This window comes from Pectinophora gossypiella, chromosome 10 (assembly GCF_024362695.1).
Source record: "Pectinophora gossypiella chromosome 10, ilPecGoss1.1, whole genome shotgun sequence".
Taxonomy (NCBI): domain Eukaryota; kingdom Metazoa; phylum Arthropoda; class Insecta; order Lepidoptera; family Gelechiidae; genus Pectinophora; species Pectinophora gossypiella.
Window position 1 is genome coordinate 11,360,355 of NC_065413.1, and position 17,841 is coordinate 11,378,195.

General features: G+C 37.1%; 3 protein-coding genes across 5 annotated transcripts; 2 read left to right on the forward strand and 1 right to left on the reverse strand.

Moving 5' to 3' along the window:
• The first annotated feature begins 342 nt into the window (after window positions 1-342).
• On the forward strand, window positions 343-4,457 carry LOC126370159 (homeobox protein rough-like). The gene is made up of 3 exons (XM_050014922.1): window positions 343-504; window positions 2,592-2,705; window positions 3,579-4,457. The coding sequence occupies exons 1-3, from the start codon at window positions 365-367 to the stop codon at window positions 3,685-3,687; spliced, it is 363 nt and encodes a 120-aa protein (XP_049870879.1). The 5' UTR covers window positions 343-364; the 3' UTR covers window positions 3,688-4,457.
• LOC126370106 (heterogeneous nuclear ribonucleoprotein A1, A2/B1 homolog) lies at window positions 4,452-9,337 on the reverse strand. 3 transcript variants are annotated; one of them, XM_050014838.1, is made up of 7 exons: window positions 9,108-9,337; window positions 8,699-8,922; window positions 8,307-8,551; window positions 7,624-7,806; window positions 6,646-6,849; window positions 6,024-6,136; window positions 4,452-5,417 (listed from the first exon to the last, which is right to left on the reverse strand). In XM_050014838.1, exons 1-6 carry the CDS (start codon window positions 9,138-9,140, stop codon window positions 6,048-6,050), a joined length of 978 nt encoding a protein of 325 aa, XP_049870795.1. In that variant the 5' UTR covers window positions 9,141-9,337; the 3' UTR covers window positions 4,452-5,417; window positions 6,024-6,047. The 3 variants fall into 3 exon arrangements, with proteins under 3 accessions (XP_049870795.1, XP_049870797.1, XP_049870796.1); XM_050014840.1 differs by having other exon boundaries at window positions 6,646-6,831; window positions 9,108-9,336; XM_050014839.1 differs by having other exon boundaries at window positions 6,024-6,133; window positions 9,108-9,336.
• A 633-nt stretch (window positions 9,338-9,970) lies between these two features.
• LOC126370110 (heterogeneous nuclear ribonucleoprotein 87F-like) lies at window positions 9,971-12,740 on the forward strand. The gene is made up of 6 exons (XM_050014844.1): window positions 9,971-10,166; window positions 10,383-10,606; window positions 10,852-11,096; window positions 11,364-11,492; window positions 11,581-11,911; window positions 12,219-12,740. The coding sequence occupies exons 1-5, from the start codon at window positions 10,137-10,139 to the stop codon at window positions 11,904-11,906; spliced, it is 954 nt and encodes a 317-aa protein (XP_049870801.1). The 5' UTR covers window positions 9,971-10,136; the 3' UTR covers window positions 11,907-11,911; window positions 12,219-12,740.
• Window positions 12,741-17,841: the final 5,101 nt, after the last annotated feature.

Here is a 17,841-nt window from a genome sequence, read left to right on the forward strand (position 1 = left end):
CCTTCCTTTTTAGTTTTAAGTAGTAAGTGGTGGTATGTGGTTGAAATTCTTTTTTTTTTCTGTAGCTTCGGCTGCAGGACAAAGATCATTAGAGCACGTACCTATATACCTAAGCAACTAGTTCTAGAATCTCTATGTTTTGTAGGTTGCAAAACATTCTACACGGAAAGAGGGGACAAGAGGGGTTATAAAAGTGCGCCATGTCATCAAATGTCGAATAAGTAGCAATATTGCTTTCGTAGATGAATTACGAATGTGACCTTTTTAATGCCCAACGGCGCGGGATATTGTTTGCGGTTTCTTACGAAATCTCGCGCTGAAGCTGCTTTCCCAGGTCTTTACTGTATAGTCAACAAATAAACATATGAACAGTATATTTGCAGTGGCCCGCCGGCGTCGTAAGGAGAGCCGGCCGCGGCGGCAGCGCACCACCTTTTCCGCACATCAGACCCTCAGGCTGGAGCTGGAATACGCTCGCGGAGAGTATGTCACCCGGGCCCGAAGGTAGGTACCATACATAGATATCTTCGCCTTGTAGTGAAAACCACGTAAATCACACCAAGATTCTACTTATATTATGTACTAGCTTTTGCCCGCGACTTCGTCCGCGTCGCGTGTTATAAAAGAGAGATCTTTGTGTGTGTGGGAGTGGATATCAAATTTCAAGCATCTAACTTATGCAGTTTAGATTTTTTCATACAATGTTTTTCCCAATAACTCCCATTTTTCAAAATACAGCCATAAATAAATTTTATATTTACTAAGGTATGAATGCATGCCAGATTGAATCAATTGATTGAATTGATTTTTTTTGTTGAATTGATTGTTCATTGAGTTTTAATTTTAATACACACTTCCTCTCTTCACTTCAACGTTGCTGTGCCCTACAGGGTCCATGTTTTAGTTCCTATGCCTATGTAACACCCCATTGTACTACATGGAATGCAATAAATAATTTAATTGAATTGAATTGAAAACATCTATTTTACGCGGTTTCGATTTTTTCATACAAATGTTTTTTTCCCGCTAACTCCCGTTTCCGTGGGAATTTTGCAATATCCTGTTGCAACTAAGCTTTAAGTTAACTAAGGTACCTGCATGCCAAATTTCAAGCGTCTAACTTAAGCGGTTTAGATTTTTCATACAAAAGGATTTTCCCGCTAATTTCCGTTCCCGTGGGAATTCCGGGAATTCCTTTCTTAGTGCAGCTCTACGGTACCTAAGCTACGTTCCTTCCAAATTTCAAGTGCCTACGTTTAGCCGTTCAGGCTATGCGTTGATATGTCAGTTAGTCAGTTTCTCCTTTTATATATTTAGATATTTCCGTCATACATGATTTCTATGTAACTTTAACCATTAAAGCTGCTCACGTGACGGAAGCTTAAAAAATGGAGTAACTTCTCCCGTTTTCCCAAAATTTCCCTTCACTACTCTGCTCCTATTGATTGTAGCGTGATCAAAAGTATACTATAACCTGCCCAGGAGTGTGAAGAATAATTGTACCAAGTTTCATTAAAATCCGTCCAGTAGTTTTTGTTTCTATAAGGAACATACAGACAGACAGACAGACAAAAATTTTACTGATTGCATTTTTGGCATCAGTATCGATCACTTATCACCCCCTGATAGTTATTTTGAAAAAATATTTAATGTACAGAATTGACCTCTCTACAGATTTATTATAAGTATAGATGTCTACGGCTGAATGGCTCTGCCCACCTCATTATGGATCACAGGCGCGAGCTTATATATCGTCACTTTATAGTGAAAGATTCGGAAAAAATACTCGCAATAGACAAGCTACTAATTTAGTCTAGGAAAAATTTCGTTGTCTCAATAAAATTTTTACCCGGATTTAAATTAATTGAAGGAAATGAAAGAAATCGAGGTTTTGTTGAAGAAAATCACATCAGAATAAGATTTATCAAAAAGTACTTGGTGGTTTTCACTATAAGGCGATTATACAGCTGTTAGTGACATCGTAACGAATATTGAGGGGGATGATTTAGTTAGACCATGATTCTGAGTTACTTACCTAATATCAAGTGGAATTTCCTGTTGAAAAATTTACCTATGAAAATGTTTGTTTTTTTTTCAATTATTTTCAGTTCAGGTTTTCTTTTGCGACGGAAAATTCTATTTGATATCAACTCAGAATCATGGTCTGAATCATACCTCAAAGTTCTCGTTACGATGTCACCAACACCCTGTATGTAAACTCACGCCTGTGATCCACAATGAGGTGGACAGAGCCACATAGTATACATACACATATACACTTTTGGGCTTATAAATGGGCACATTACATAACCTCACGACTATATCCCAACTGGGGCAGTCAGAAGTAACTACACCCCCAAGGTACATCGATTGGGCGATGAACATCGACACATCGAACAACGACATTATGTAGTGCGCAACAACGAGGCAAATTCTTATTCGTAGTTATTGCAAGTTAACCTCAAGTAGAACACTTATGATAATATAAACTATAAACTACGCGTGCACAAATTATGTAAACAAATTCCTTTTCCGATGATGAGTAATATTGTGCCTATGCACCTACCTACTTATTTATTTTATTGTCACAGGTGTGAACTAGCGTCGGCGCTGTCGCTGAGCGAGACACAAGTCAAAATATGGTTCCAGAACCGAAGAGCTAAGGATAAAAGAATCGAGAAGGCTCAGATCGATCAGCAATATAGGTAAGTGCCTACCTCCATACTTATATCTCACACTAACTCTTACACTTCTCACTCCAGGCGATCTCTTTCAGGCTGCTGTCTCCTTTTCTCTTACCCTAATTATCCCGTGCGAAGCACCACGTTGGTATGCATCCCCCTTAATGTGACATGCCTAGTAATTACTGCTAATTAGCAGTAATTGTGGTACCTACAGGAGCTCGGTGGCGCAGCGGTAAACGCCCTCGGTCTGCGATTGTTGAAGTTAAGCAACTTTCGCAAAGGCCGGTCATAGGATGGGTGACCACAAAAAAAAAAGTTTTCATCTCGAGCTCCTCTGTGCTTCGGAAGGCACGTTAAGCCGTTGGTCCCGGCTGCATTAGCAGTCGTTAATAACCATCAATCCGCACTGGGCCCGTGTGATGGTTTAAGGCCCGATCTCCCTATCCATCCATAGGGAAGGCCCGTGCCCCAGCAGTGGGGACATTAATGGGGTGATGATGATGTGGTACCTACTAAGTAGATCAGTGTTTCATAATACAAATTTTTCAAAGCTCATTATTAAATTGCTCTGACTAACAAATCGATTACTATTAGGTAGGTAGGTATAGCATTTGTTAATCATAATGTAAGTACCTAATGTAATTACATAACTAGCATTTTGGCCAAATTAGCCGCATTAGCTAAATTTAAATTAGCAGAATTGTTTGAATGGATTTTCGATAACTTCGCCCTGTAAAATATTTTATTGTATAATTTCCTAGTAATAGTTTAGGTATTCCATGTCGTTCAAGGAAAAATAAATGGTCATTGAATTTGTCACTAATTGTTGCATTTACTTCGGGACCAGTTTCACTTTTTATTTTCTTCGTGGCGTTAATAGTTTTTTTTTTGTAGACAACTAGCGGCGGCGTCTGGGTTGTTCCCGACAGTTCTGGCTACCCCCTACTGCCCTCCGCCGTGTCCGTGCCTGCCTGTGCAACACCCACCCACGTTGGATAAGTAATAAGAAACCTTGATAAGCTGGAACTCTCTACAGTGAGGTTAAAAAGGCCACATCAAACAAGCAATATTGCCATTGACATTTGTTTGCATTGCGCACTTGCTTTTATGTGTGCATATCAAATTGCAATACAATACAAATACACTTTATGCACCAAAATAAAAAGAAATAATTACAAAAAGACTCTTAACTAAGAACATGGCAAATGGCGGCCTTATCGCTTAAAGCGATTTCTTCCAGACAACCATAAAGGATAAGGAAACAATATTTCTTTTTTAGATGAATTGCTTCCATGTGGTCTTTTTAACCCCCACTGGATCAAAATTATAAACTATTAAAATGAAAGAGAAATGCCTAATTAGTATTAAATTAATTTATATATTGAAAGCTTTCTTATAAATCGCTTGACAACACTAGACAAGTACTTGTCTCTATTTATATTAATTCATGATTTACGTAGGTACGTACAAAGGTAGGTTGACCCTTTTTATGTATTTTAATTGCAGTCCATTGTTTAAGAAGAGTAGACAGACTATTTTCCTAAATGGATAGCATTGATTATATAGAAATAAATAAATACTCCTGTACCTACTACTAATGGTCAGTAATAGGACCAAAGTATAAATAGTGTGTGGGTAGGTATTATATTAACTTATTCTTATTTACCAATAAACTAGTGTGTAAAATATTGTAAATACTTATGTCTAGTTATTTATATTCATATTTTAAGTTGTATAGGTATAAAAAGGTGTTAAAAGAAACAAGAGTTAATATTTTTGTGTTTTTATTTGGGCAAGTCCACTTACCATGGGCTTTTCCACCGGGGCGGCTCATCCGCGTTAGAAGAGACCATGGAAAACATACTTAGTTTAATTCATTGCACACCAAGAATAGAATCAAATTACGACTACAATAACAATCCTTAAAACTATGATATTGTGAAATAAAATACACGAAGAAAACATAACAAGTCAAATCATTTCTTTTTTAAATTCATAAAATTAATCCTCAATTCTTTTACATTTAGGGATAATAAAATTCCATTAGGTATTTAATCAAGTTACCTATAATAGTAAAGTTATCAACTATCCTGGACATCGAGATATACAATTTTAAATATACATCAATTTAATAAATTGTTTTTATATAATTCTATACTAGCGCCAGTAAAATTTTCAGGAAAAAATCGGCTTTATCTGTGATATATTTCATTTAATATTAAAAAACATCGATTGCACTTTAGGAGATCGTTATACATTTTGGAATGTAATGACTATATCTAGTCTGTCACGAAAAGTGTTATCCAAATAAAGTCACAATAAAGATTATCTAATTAAACATCAAACTATATGTCTTCTTACTTAGAAACTAGGATCGCATAGTTTATATGCCACAGCTTTTACAGTAGAACTCAGTCCGTCCATTTTGTTATCTTTAGTGCAATGCCTGACTAGTGATAGGTACATAAAATATGTGCGTACACATAGTGACTTTCAAATGTAAAAACTGTGATTTGAGTGCTAAACGACTAAATCTTAAATAAGAAAAAAAGGAATCTAGTGCCTACACCGTACCTTAGTAAACAAACCTTATATGGAGGGGGGGAAAAACCGTAATATGACTATGTAATGAAGTCGCTTCACTACGTCCGCTTGTCCCTCACTAGCTAGCTGACTCCTACCTCCTCTATCTATTGTCTGCCTGCCTAGCTTCATCTAAGCGCAACTTGAGACCTAAGCATTAAAAATGTCTAGTAAGTAAACACGCACACAACTCCACCTGAAAAAACTAGGCAAATCCTTTTGGATGAAATAAGAAAAATTTTTAGTAGGCCACAGTTGATGTGGTTTGGATATTTTGTCTGTCCCACTGGGCTAGGTCTGGTAGCAAATTGAGATTATTATTGCGTTAAAAATCACTTATACTTTTGGAACACAAATCTCGATATTACTGACAAGGTATTAGTAAACAACAGCAATTAATGCATATCAATCACAGACCAGAAAGCAAAACAGACTTCATTATAATATGGTGCCCCATTGGCTATTGAGAACGTGCGAAGGTTTGGTTGAATTTCAGGTGTCGGATTGAGTACACACCTCCACAGTCTTGGGCGAGAATCCATCCATAACAGTTCAATTATCAAAAGTGGCTGCAAGTTGTGTTCTGTAGCACTGTCCAGTCCATCCCTAATAGGAACTCGGGCTTGAGTTTAAGTACGTATGTATGATTTTTAAAGAAAGTTACATCGTCGCGTCTTTACGAAATCTGTTCGCTTCCTGCACCGCGATACGAATGTCTAGAAAAGCTAAAGCGGAGTGATAAAGGCGAGTACTTACAAGAGGACGGGGTAGCTCAGAACTTCAGAACCGGCGCTGGTTGCCGGCGGCAGGCGTATTGCCCATGTTGTAGCCACCACCGCTTCCGTAGCCACCGCCGCTGCCGCCACCTTCAGCGATAGGACGTTTTCAATTAATTTACATTGTCGGGTTCGCAAAGCAGTGGAATTAAATACGCTAGATATCCGTAATTGATATTCGTGGTTATTAGGATTTGTGCCTGGATAACAGCAATAGGCTCGCCCCCTATTACATGGGAGTTCAACATAGCTATACATCTGTGCTTACCCCTTCGGGGAAACAGAGGTGATGCTATGTTATGGTGACTTTAGCGCTTATCCATTGGTCAATAATTCAAACTGCTCCTTTTAGAAAACATTCTTTGCCGAAGTGCGGCCCTAACTTTCTGATAGGAATCTTTTGTGCTCCGAAGCAAATCTGCTTACTATAAATAAAATAAACAACCTATATACGTCACTCCTCGTATTCAACTGGAGCATACTTTACCATACCATGCTGCTTCTCTGCCGATTGCCGGAAGTTGAACTTACAATAAGTCAAATTAAAAATCCTTAGAATGTTCTTGAAGACCCATTCATAGCTGAACAGTATAAAGACTCACCAGTGTTATAGGGCTGCGACCTGGTAGTGTTGTAGTTGTTGCGCATGGGCCCACCGCCGTAGCCCTGCTGGTAGCCGCTGCCGAAGTTGCCCGACTGCCCCCAGCCCTGGTCCCCGTAGCCCTGGTTGCCCCATCCGCCCTGGCCAGAGTCCCACGGGTTCTGGTTCCAACCGCCCTGCCCGTACCCTGTATTATAACCACCATCTGGGTTATATAAACATTCGAAATTTAAGTTATCTCTGCAACCCTGGTGTATTATTGATCCAAAAAAGTGTTGTCAGATGAGGATAAATGTACACACAGGACACATTTTTAGGTTCCCTACATTGGTTTTTGAGATGGTATGCTATTAATTGCCATCAATTCATTTAAATTCAAATAAACCAATAATTAAAATCATCTAATTAGAACCTAGAGCTCACCAATGTCAAAAAATATTTCTTTAACAAGCTCAAAATAATGTTAAGACCAAGACACAAGTATTGAATTGTCAACCATAAGCATTTTATGGTAGTGAACAAGAATGGTAGACATTATGTTATCTAGAATAACAAAGTCTGCGCCGTGAAAGAAGCCTAGAAGATTTTTATGTAAGAGAGACAAACAAGAGGTGTTAGGAGTTATGTAAATTGAAAGACTACATCTGAAGCACACATGACAAATTCTTCGTGCTCCAAGTACTGCTAAGAGATTTCTAAAATTTACGTTCTTTCGACCTTTATTGTCAGCTGATCATCTGGACCTTTGGGACTCCACATCTGGAGTGGCTGCACATTGTCTTCTGATTACTTGTAGCTCTGCCTATCACATTCGGTATAATGCAGACATGAGGGAAAGGGATATTCCTAAGCCTACACAGCTGACATCTAAACATTGTTCTAACCAAATTCTTCATGAAGGGCGTCCTAAATGCTGCTAAGGGAGTGTTAAAAAAAGCTAATTGGTAAAAACTAGGGTATAAGTAACATGGTAACATACCGGAGTTCCCCCAGTCCTGCTGCGAGCCCCAGGCGCCGCCGCCGCCGCCGCCCCCGCGCCCTCCACGCCGGCCGCCACCCGACCCGCCACCGCCGCCACCGCCCCCGCCAGAAACCATATCTGATTTCGACAGCGCCTTCTTCACATCCAACCGCTGACCATTGATCTTATGATTCTGTTGTACTAAACATATAAATATTTTAAATAAATAAAAATTTATAACCAATTTATTTACTATATGAAGATAACAATCTCTGTGAAGGCTTAACTCCAGGGAACTGAGAATCTGAGTTGGATCACAGATGGATCAAAAACAATGTCAAAGGTGGAGATGACATAACATGCTACTGTAGTCTGGCTTGGTATGGTGCCTCCCAGAGGTGGTCAGCAACATAAGAGGTATGTTAGACTTCCTTGGGTATTTAGGCTGGCTTACATATCGAGATATGCAAAAGGGTACACAAATACGAATATGAATCACATTACTAAGGTAAATCTGTTAGAATAATGTTTGCAGGAAAATATTGATTTACTAAATGAAAATACAGGCAGAGTAAATATATAATATTTGAAAGGATTAACAAAGGTCCAAGACAGCTAGCTAGCTGACAGTAGCATAATTTCTTCATTAAAATAAAATTGCAAGGTTAATCAAAATTACAGGTAACATGTAAAATACTCACAGCATATTCTATCAACAGGGTCATAGTCATCAAACTCAACAAAGCCAAAGCCCCGCTTCTTGCCAGAGTCCTTTTCAGTGACAAGACTCACTGACTCAATGTTCCCATAAGAACTGAAGTACTCTCTCAGGTCTTCCTCCTCAATGTTCTGCTTGAGGCCGCCCACAAATAGCTTCTTGACAGTGGCACTAGCATCTGGCCTTTTAATTTCATCTCTCGGTACAGCTCTCTTGGGTTCTACGACTCTGTAAAGTTCCAAATCTCAGATACAAACTACCTCCTCGAAATACCTTAATCTATTTAAATAATCATCAAACCATTATAAAACAGTGTTTTATTAATTCATAAAATGTTATTATGGTGGTTTTTTTTTTCTTTGCAACTGTTATTACCTTCCATCAATCTTGTGAGGTCTATTATTCTGAGCATCATCAACCATGTGGGCTCTCGAGTATGTGATGAATCCAAAACCTCTTGAGCGCTTGGTCTGAGGGTCTTTCATCACCACCACATCAACAATCTCACCCCATTGCTCATAGAATTCTTTCAATGAAGCATCATTAGTTCTGTAATCTAAGCCACCAATGAACAGCTTTCGCATGTGTTCCGGTTCTTCCTGAAAACATAAGCGGCCGGTGGAAATAAACCAGAATAAAAAATGGGAACATGGAATTTTATAGCGAATTTTCTCATTGCCAATTATGACCAGCAGGAAATTAAGACTGTTATTTTCCCATTGCCAATGAATGACCTTAATTTTGCTGCTGGTTACGATACAGAACATCTAGATATTTTACTTACAAAATCATCGCCACCGCCGCCACTTGGTTTCATTTTGATAATATTAATTTAGCTTTGAACTGTTTTAAAACCGCCTTAATAATTAAAATGATGCTTAAAATGTATACTTATCATAAAACTTGCGTTTTACACATAATCCACTGCGATATTTCAGAGCTATCAAAATAAAGGAAAATCGCGAAGCGAAGAAGGAAATCTGAAAAAACAAACGTCAACTAAAAAAACGAAATGAATGAATGAATCATTTTTTAGTTTAGTCAATGCGACAACATTCAAAATTTTAATTGTTTGTAAATTGTTAATAAAGTAATTAAAATGTCCAGAAATGTATTACTTAATAAAATATAGAATAATTTTAAAAATTAAAGCCAAATCGTAATTATTAAAGCCAGAAATATATCGAATTAATTCGAGTTGCAGATGAGTTTTTATGGTTTCACTCACTTTTTGAAAAGTTTTCGAACGAAACTGATATAGCCTTGCCATATTGAATATTTTTACCTTTATAATTGGTTAAATCTATCACAGAAAATTTTAGAAATTATTAAGATTTTCGGTTTTTTATTTAACTAAAGAGCAAACAATAAGAATGAAAAAAAAAATATTTGAATTGAACCTACAGTTATTGTTTTTAACGTTCTTTTGTATTAATAATAATAATCTTTATCTGTATCAATTCTAGGGTCAAAGTATTTTTTAATTGGTAACATTCTTTATGCTCGCGTTGCTTGTTTATTATCTCTTTCGGACTGAAGGTATATTCTTTAGTGAAAAAGAGAGAGAATAACAAATCCTCCCCGCCCGCTAGCCACGACGCTTCCACGCTGCGCGCCAGTCGCTCACCCACCAAAACGAATCGATTTCCTTTTCCTTTCTTTTTGGCGTGGCTTCTGTCGGAAGAGGTTGTCTCTGTAGATTCAGAGAGAAACTCGTCAAAAGTGTTATTTTTTTTGGTGAATTTTTAGGTTTTTTATTCTTAAATTGTACTTTGTTTGTGTGTTAGATTAAGTCTATTAAGAATAAATCAAAATGAGGCCGCAAAACGGAGATGATGGATTTGTGAGTATTGTCGTTGATTCTTGATACTTTGCTGAACTGTCTTTCATTTTGACTTTTGTGTATTAATTTCATATAGTAATGATAGTGTAGTTAGATTTTTTCAAAAATACATCATAATCAGTACCTATACTGCGCAATATACCATGACGTTGGAGAGTGTATTTAGTTAAGACGCACGCTGTCCGCCATTTTGTTGAACCAACGCCCTACTTTCAGGATGAGCCCGAAGTTCACCGTAAAATCTTCATCGGTGGGCTTAACTACCGTACCACAGACGAGTCCCTGAAGTCCCATTTCGAAAAATGGGGAGAAATTGTGGATGTCGTCGTTATGAAAGACCCCAAAACCAAAAGATCCCGAGGGTTTGGCTTTATCACCTACTCGAAGGCGCACATGGTAGATGATGCACAGAATAATCGGCCTCATCGTATCGATGGACGGTAAGTGTTTCTATTATTGTTTGTTAAATTTTCTGCAGTCCAGCTATATGAAAGCTTGTTTATCGTTTTCATATCGTTTTATGCTGCAGATATTATAAGACACTGCTTGGTGAATGTCTCATGGTATTTTACACGTGGCATTTTCTGTGGGGTCGACATTGTTACCTATGCCTATTACTATTATTTTTATTGTAAGGGATGAACATTGCGAAGATTTTGTTATTTATGCTGTTTTTATTTTTTAGCATTGTTGAAACTAAAAGAGCAGTGGCGAGACAAGACATTAAAAACCCTGAAGCCGGTGCAACAGTAAAGAAATTGTTCATTGGTGGCATTAAGGATGATCACGATGAAGAACAACTCCGCGAATATTTCTCAGCCTATGGCAATGTGCAGAATGTGAGCATTGTCACTGATAAAACCACCGGCAAGAAGCGAGGCTTTGGATTTGTAGAGTTCGATGACTACGACCCTGTTGACAAAGTTTGCCGTAAGTTTTAGCTCGTTGTTTCCATTTTTGCCATTTCCCACAACATTGCCCCAGAATGGAACATTCAGTGTCCAAACTGGCTTCTCTGGTTGTGGACATTAACCATTGATCTAAGCTATGCCATACTTCTGTTTAAATCGGAGATATGGCACGCAAATCAATGAACAAGTTTTTCAAAATAACCTTCCTACTTTGTTCAAACTATGGACCTACTTATATTAAAAATACGCGAGTCTTCAGACGTTTATATTCTTATGATTGTTGCAGTAAATGCCCCACACAAAATTAATGGAAAACAATTGGATGTCAAGAAAGCTCTTCCTAAAGATGGGGGTGAGCAAAGGGGAGGTAGACAAGGAGGTGGTGGTGGCAGAAACGACAACTGGGGTAATGCTGGTATGTACAGAATCAATACATCGTGTATAATGATTCAAATTGTAGTGTATGCCCAGTTTATTAAATAACACATTTTATGAATTCACAGGAGGCTATGGCAACAATCAGGGCGGATGGAATAATTCCAATCCATGGGATAATAATCAGGGTAGTTGGGGTGGAAACCAGGGTGGTGGTTACGGAGGGGGTAATCAAAGGGGAGGATGGGGCAACCAAGATTTCGGTAATTACAACCAACAAGGATATAGTGGTGGACCAACAAGAAATCAGCCATACGGTAACAATCGCGCCGCGCCCTACAACATGAACCAAGGTGGTGGCGGCGGTGGTGGCGGCGGTGGCAGCGGCGGCTATGGTGGCAACAACTCCAACTACGGGGGTAGCCAGGGGGGCGGCCGAGGGGGAAGATTCTAAACGATGTAAGTATAACGCTCACATGAATTCATACTCATTTCATCTCACATCACAACCAGAATTCAAGTACTACTCTTAGCCCTAACATTGCCTTTGTTATAGGATGTAATGTGGATTGGATTAGTCTGGTCATGAGTTCTACTTTAGGTTGTGATATTTGAGCACTACATAGCATTAATTGAGTTAGGAAGAGATAGTTTCATGATCTTCAGTGATAGTTCCGAAGATTAATGCTATGAAGGTAGCCTTTTATTATGTTTAGTGTATTTTCTTATTTGTACATGACTTATTAAAGATTTTTTCAATCTCTAGGTTACGTGCTAAGTACACTAGTAAAGCAGAGTTATCCGTGCTAGTGTAGGCAGTACGCTCCGGAGCACTAGAATACACACCTCATGGTCCACACGCGAGACCACCTAGGAGAAGCCGTCAGGAAACCATAGATATTAGTTGAAATTCTTGACTCTAGAGACATATATGAATGAATAGAATATTTTAAATGTGTACTGATTGTAAGTTGGTCTTCTATTTATTGTAGTACTTAGGTACTTACCGTGACATACATTATAAGGATTATAGTTATGTAAAATGAAAATTAGTTACTTTTTTACGGATAATTAAGTACAATTTAGGATAATCAATCATGTAAGAATTTCCTCATAACAACGTAGATGCTAGGTAACATAAAAATCAGATAGTTGACTTAAAACTCCATGATGATTTTGATTATTCTGACTTTACTCAGTATTAAGTTCTCAAACTGTTATATGGAAACTAGGTTTAGTTAGGATTCTTAGGTTAATTTAATGTAAAAATAAATTTTAATACAAAGTAGTAGGGTTGTTTCTTTAGATTTGTAAATACTCCTTTTTTATTTCATTATTTTGTCCAAAACTACAGAAAACGGTGAAAACCGGCCCTGTAGTCAATTGACTGAAACCTATTATGTACTAAAAACAAAAAACCTATTTGTATATTGTATTTCCCAAGTATAGTGTCTTACAAGCATGATATACTTTTGTATCAGCTAGAAGTTATTTTATTTGTCCTTTGATCATTGTATTTTGAATTGAAGAGGCTGCTCCAAAACAGTAGGAGAGTGTTAGTTCATTTCAACAAGTTATTTACTTTTCTGAATATAAATATCCGAAAATACAATGAGTAATCGTTTCGTAGCCACCAAGCGTTTCGAATAGATACTAGGAAATCATCGTGCAAGAGATAAGCACTTCTCGTAGTCTCGTTTTGGAACAGCCACAACACAGAAATACCGTATATACATTCAATAGAAATGGGAAAGAATATAAACTGTTACACATTATTTGGCATAACCCAAATAGCAGGTGAATGGCGGTAACGGTATATAGCACTTTCGGATATCTAACGGTTTTTGAGTCATCGCTGTCACTTCGTCTACTACCGAGCCGAGCTACGAAATTTAACAGATGTAGGTATAGATGGTTTGATATGATGAATTATGTATTATCTATTAGTTATCCATTTCTTTTACTTAGGTTCATTTTATTTGCATGTCTTACACGTATTATAAAATAGGACCAAATAACTTCGAAAGCAGATCAGGGAAACATACTCTCATATTTCCTACAGACTTAAAATGGGGTTAGATTTAAAAGGGAACCAACTATTCACAGATACATTCAGTATAGTATTTTAGTATACAGAGTATATTACAAGAAATCACAAAGGACACCTCATTTTTCCCTCATGCTTTTATTTTGTTAGTCTTCAGTAACTACAAAACACAATTACTACATTACACCTTTTGGTTTATTTTTTATTTTCTAATCCGTGAATTTTATTTTCATGGCGATCGTCTGGAGCGCTGGGTCTTTTCGATCTCCCAAATTCTTTGGGCCGCAGGTAAGTGTTGTGTTCATTTAAAAGAAAAAGTGGCTTGCGAGATTGTAGCCCATATTCCATACTTCCTTCTTACTTCTCGCATACCTCTCTTTATTTGGTACCACTAAGAAATTTGTTTTTATGATAAGCTTGTCTGGTTAATTGATACTAAATGGCGGTTATGTGAAAATAAAATCTTGGTGGTACATGCTACATGCTCAATTAAGACTATGTTATTTAAGACAAACATTATTCTTTGATAATAAATTTTATTCGAGGAAGTTGTTTTTTCTTTTGTTTAGGTTCCCTGTTCGCCGAATGATTGAAAATAATTTTGGTTTGGTAAATTGAGAAAGTATATTAATACCTACCCCTATCCACCCCACTGTTCCCAGATGATTTCCACGAGTAATTCCCGTTTGTTCTGCTGCATCATGCCAAATAGATTTGGTATTTGTACACAAACACTAAAAATATTTCTTTTTTGTCATTTCATAAAAAAAGTAATATGCAAAATAAAAAATAGCAAATAGCATTCCATTGTCTCTGCTTACCCCATTGGAAAATATAGGCGTGAGTTTGTATGTTTGTAAAATATATTATAAAATTTTTGCTCCTTGAAGATCAAGTGAGCCAGACATTGAACTTTTACTGCTCCCCAAATACCTAAAATTAAAATGAAAGGTCATACAGCCATTGTCATGAGCCTGATTATTTGCTGAAATTATTCTTACTTGCATAATACGTTTATATTAAAACTACGTGAGTGCGATCGACCTGCTTAAGGAGCTAGGTGATAATCGCAGCAGTAACCACCTACGTTTGCGGTGTGCGTCAAGCTAGCGGCCTCAAAAAAAAAATGGGCACGAAAAAATAATTTGACCATACCAAAAAATAGTACTCTTATTGAAAAAAATAGTACCTGTTGTAAAAAAATTAGTACCATCACGGTTCTGGATTAATTTTATAGCCATGTTTTATTGCACTTGCTAGCTTGACGGTGAGCGAAATTTGGCGAGAGTTAACGACAAGGTCTTTCGCTATGATTTAAACGCCAAAAAATAGTACCGAAATAGTACTCACCCCCTGCAAAATACCGAAATGCGTACTTCAAGGGTTCCAAAGTTATAAAGGCAGTTCTTTGATCCCGCTGGCGACGTTTTGAAATACCTATTATCTAGGGAACGCTTGCATACTTCAGTTTGTAACTAATGTCAATAAACTCGTATGAAATAGTACTCCCTACCATCATAATTTGGACCTGATTCTCTTTGTAGAAATATGTCAAAAAGTCATTATAACCTATGTCATACATTTATCAAGACGAGTACAGTCGCGAACAAAATTATTACACATGGTCAAGAATGTTGTCAGATTTCAGTATTTTTCCCCATTTTTGGGTAAAAATTGGTGAAGTGCCAGGGTTGTTAGATGAAAGTAATATCATTGTTGAAACTCTTTGAGTTATTCTACAAATACTGCAAATTGTTTATTAACAAACACTTCGATCCGTAACAAATTCAACATGAAGGTATAAATTATAAAATAAAACAGCAGATTAAAAATGTATTATGATGTATTAAAATCACAGATTGTTTTCGATAAGAACTAGACCCATGCAGCCATTTTCTATTAAAATTAGTGCATATGGGTGTATGCAATAGGAATTTTTTGTAATAGCAGCACTGAAGTGCAAAGAAATGGTAGGGTAGACCTCCAAAATGGCAATACTTACGAATAAATTGTGAGGTTATGTAATTGTCTACGTGACTGTATCAACAACAAATGTATGGCATAGGTTATGATGATTTTTTAACATTTCTACAAAGAGAATCGGATCAAAATTATGATGGTAGGGAGTACTATTTCATACGAGTTTATTGACATTAGTTACATACTGAAGTATGCAAGCGTTCCCCAGATAATAGGTATTTTCAAAACGTCAAGCTAGCGGGATCAAAGAACTGTCTTTATAACTTTGGAACCGTTGAAGTACTACTTTCGGTATTTTGCAGGGGGTGAGTACTATTTCGGTACTATTTTTTGGCGTTTAAATCAAAGCGAAAGACCTTGTCGTTAACTCTCGCCAAATTTCGCTCACCGTCAAGCTAGCAAGTGCAATAAAACATGGCTATAAATCCAGAACCGTGATGGTACTAATTTTTTTACAACAGGTACTATTTTTTTCAATAAGAGTACTATTTTTTGGTATGGTCAAATTATTTTTTCGTGCCCATTTTTTTTTTGAGGCCGCTAGCTTGACGCACACATAATTTGGACCTGATTCTCTTTGTAGAAATGTGTCAAAAAGTCATTATAACCTATGTCATACATTTATCAAGACAGGTACAGTCTCGAACAAAATTATTACACATGCTCAAGAAGAATGTTGTCAGATTTTAGTATTTTTTCCCCATTTTTGGGTAAAAATTGGTGAAGTGCCAGGGTTGTCAGATGAAAGTAATATCATTGTTGAAACTCTTTGAGTTATTCTACAAATACTGCAAATTGTTTATTAACAAACACTTCGATCCGTAACAAATTGAACATGAAGGTATAAATTATAAAATAAAACAGCAGATTAAAAATGTATTATGATGTATTAAAATCACAGATTGTTTTCAATAAGAACTAGACCCATGCAGCCATTTTTTATTAAAATTATTGCATATGGGTGTATGCAATAGCAATTTTTTGTAATAGCGACACTCTGAAGTGCAAAGAAATGGTAGGGTAGACCTCCATAATGGCAATACTGGCGATGGCAATACTTACGAATAAATTGTGAATTGTTATAATTGTCTACGTGACTGTATCAACAACAAATGTATGGCATAGGTTATGATGATTTTTTAACATATTTCTACAAAGAGAATCGGATCAAAATTATGATGGTAGGAAGTACTATTTCATACGAGTTTATTGACATTAGTTACATACTGAAGTATGCAAGCGTTTCCCAGATAATAGGTATTTTCAAAACGTCAAGCTAGCGGGATCAAAGAACTGCCTTTATAACTTTGGAACCGTTGAAGTACGCATTTCGGTATTTTGCAGGGGGTGAGTACTATTTCGGTACTATGTTTTGGCGTTTAAATCAAAGCGAAAGACCTTGTCGTTAACTCTCGCCAAATTTCGCTCACCGTCAAGCTAGCAAGTGCAATAAAACATGGCTATAAATCCAGAACCGTGATGGTACTAATTTTTTTACAACAGGTACTATTTTTTTCAATAAGAGTACTATTTTTTGGTATGGTCAAATTATTTTTTCGTGCCCATTTTTTTTTTGAGGCCGCTAGCTTGACGCACACCGTTTGCGTGCGTTGCCACTCGCCCCTGAAAACAAAAATAAATGATAAAATACCCGTACTAGTAAAAAGGCGTGCAAGCAAAAAAACATGTTAACCAAATGAAAGCGCCTGTACAAATTGTTATATTACCTACATTGGAGCAACTTTTTTGCTCTATAAAATATAACAGGCGTTTGCACCGACATCAGTCAGATGCTCTCTTCCTACGGCCTCGGTTACGTCCAATTACGATGCTACGCAAACGGCGGATATTGATTACAAAACAGAAAGGTCACTGTTATCCGCGGCAATAAAATAATCTATCTATGGAGGGCAATATCAGTGTTTTTGTCCTTCGTGTACGTTACTGCATTTTCTATACGATGATGACGATTGTAGTAGCCATTTCTGTCCGGCGCGAAAACAAAATGACCGTCGTTTGCTAAATGCCTAAAAGCAAATAATAACCAGTCAGACTTTTTCATCAGGCGTTCGTGTTATACATTTGATCGAACGAGCCACCCTCCCTGATCTGATCAGGGTACCGATCGGAAGAAATGAAATAGTTGGATTAGTTCCATCATGGGTATTCTGAAATATATACCAAACTAATGTACCTTCAACGTTTGGTTTATATTTCAGAACCACAACTTATATAATGCTCACTTTATTATTATAACCGCTCCCGTTTCGTGGAGGTACATTAAAGGTAAATAAGAGTATATGGTAGGTACATTCATTTTGGTTGTAAGATATTCATTTCTCATAACTACTCCCGCCATTCT

Excerpts from the sequence above, each read along its gene's own strand:
- LOC126370159 (XM_050014922.1), top strand. The coding sequence starts at position 365 with ATGAACAGTATATTTGCAGTGGCCCGCCGGCGTCGTAAGGAGAGCCGG. Across the intron at positions 505-2,591 it reads TATGTCACCCGGGCCCGAAG|GTGTGAACTAGCGTCGGCGC; the intron begins GTAGGTACCATA and ends TTATTGTCACAG. Across the intron at positions 2,706-3,578 it reads CAGATCGATCAGCAATATAG|ACAACTAGCGGCGGCGTCTG; the intron begins GTAAGTGCCTAC and ends TTTTTTTTGTAG.
- LOC126370106 (XM_050014838.1), bottom strand. The coding sequence starts at position 9,140 with ATGAAACCAAGTGGCGGCGGTGGCGATGATTTT. Across the intron at positions 8,552-8,698 it reads CCTCACAAGATTGATGGAAG|AGTCGTAGAACCCAAGAGAG; the intron begins GTAATAACAGTT and ends GGAACTTTACAG. Across the intron at positions 7,807-8,306 it reads CCCTGTTGATAGAATATGCT|TACAACAGAATCATAAGATC; the intron begins GTGAGTATTTTA and ends TTATATGTTTAG.
- LOC126370110 (XM_050014844.1), top strand. The coding sequence starts at position 10,137 with ATGAGGCCGCAAAACGGAGATGATGGATTT. Across the intron at positions 10,607-10,851 it reads CCTCATCGTATCGATGGACG|CATTGTTGAAACTAAAAGAG; the intron begins GTAAGTGTTTCT and ends TTTATTTTTTAG. Across the intron at positions 11,097-11,363 it reads CCCTGTTGACAAAGTTTGCC|TAAATGCCCCACACAAAATT; the intron begins GTAAGTTTTAGC and ends TGATTGTTGCAG.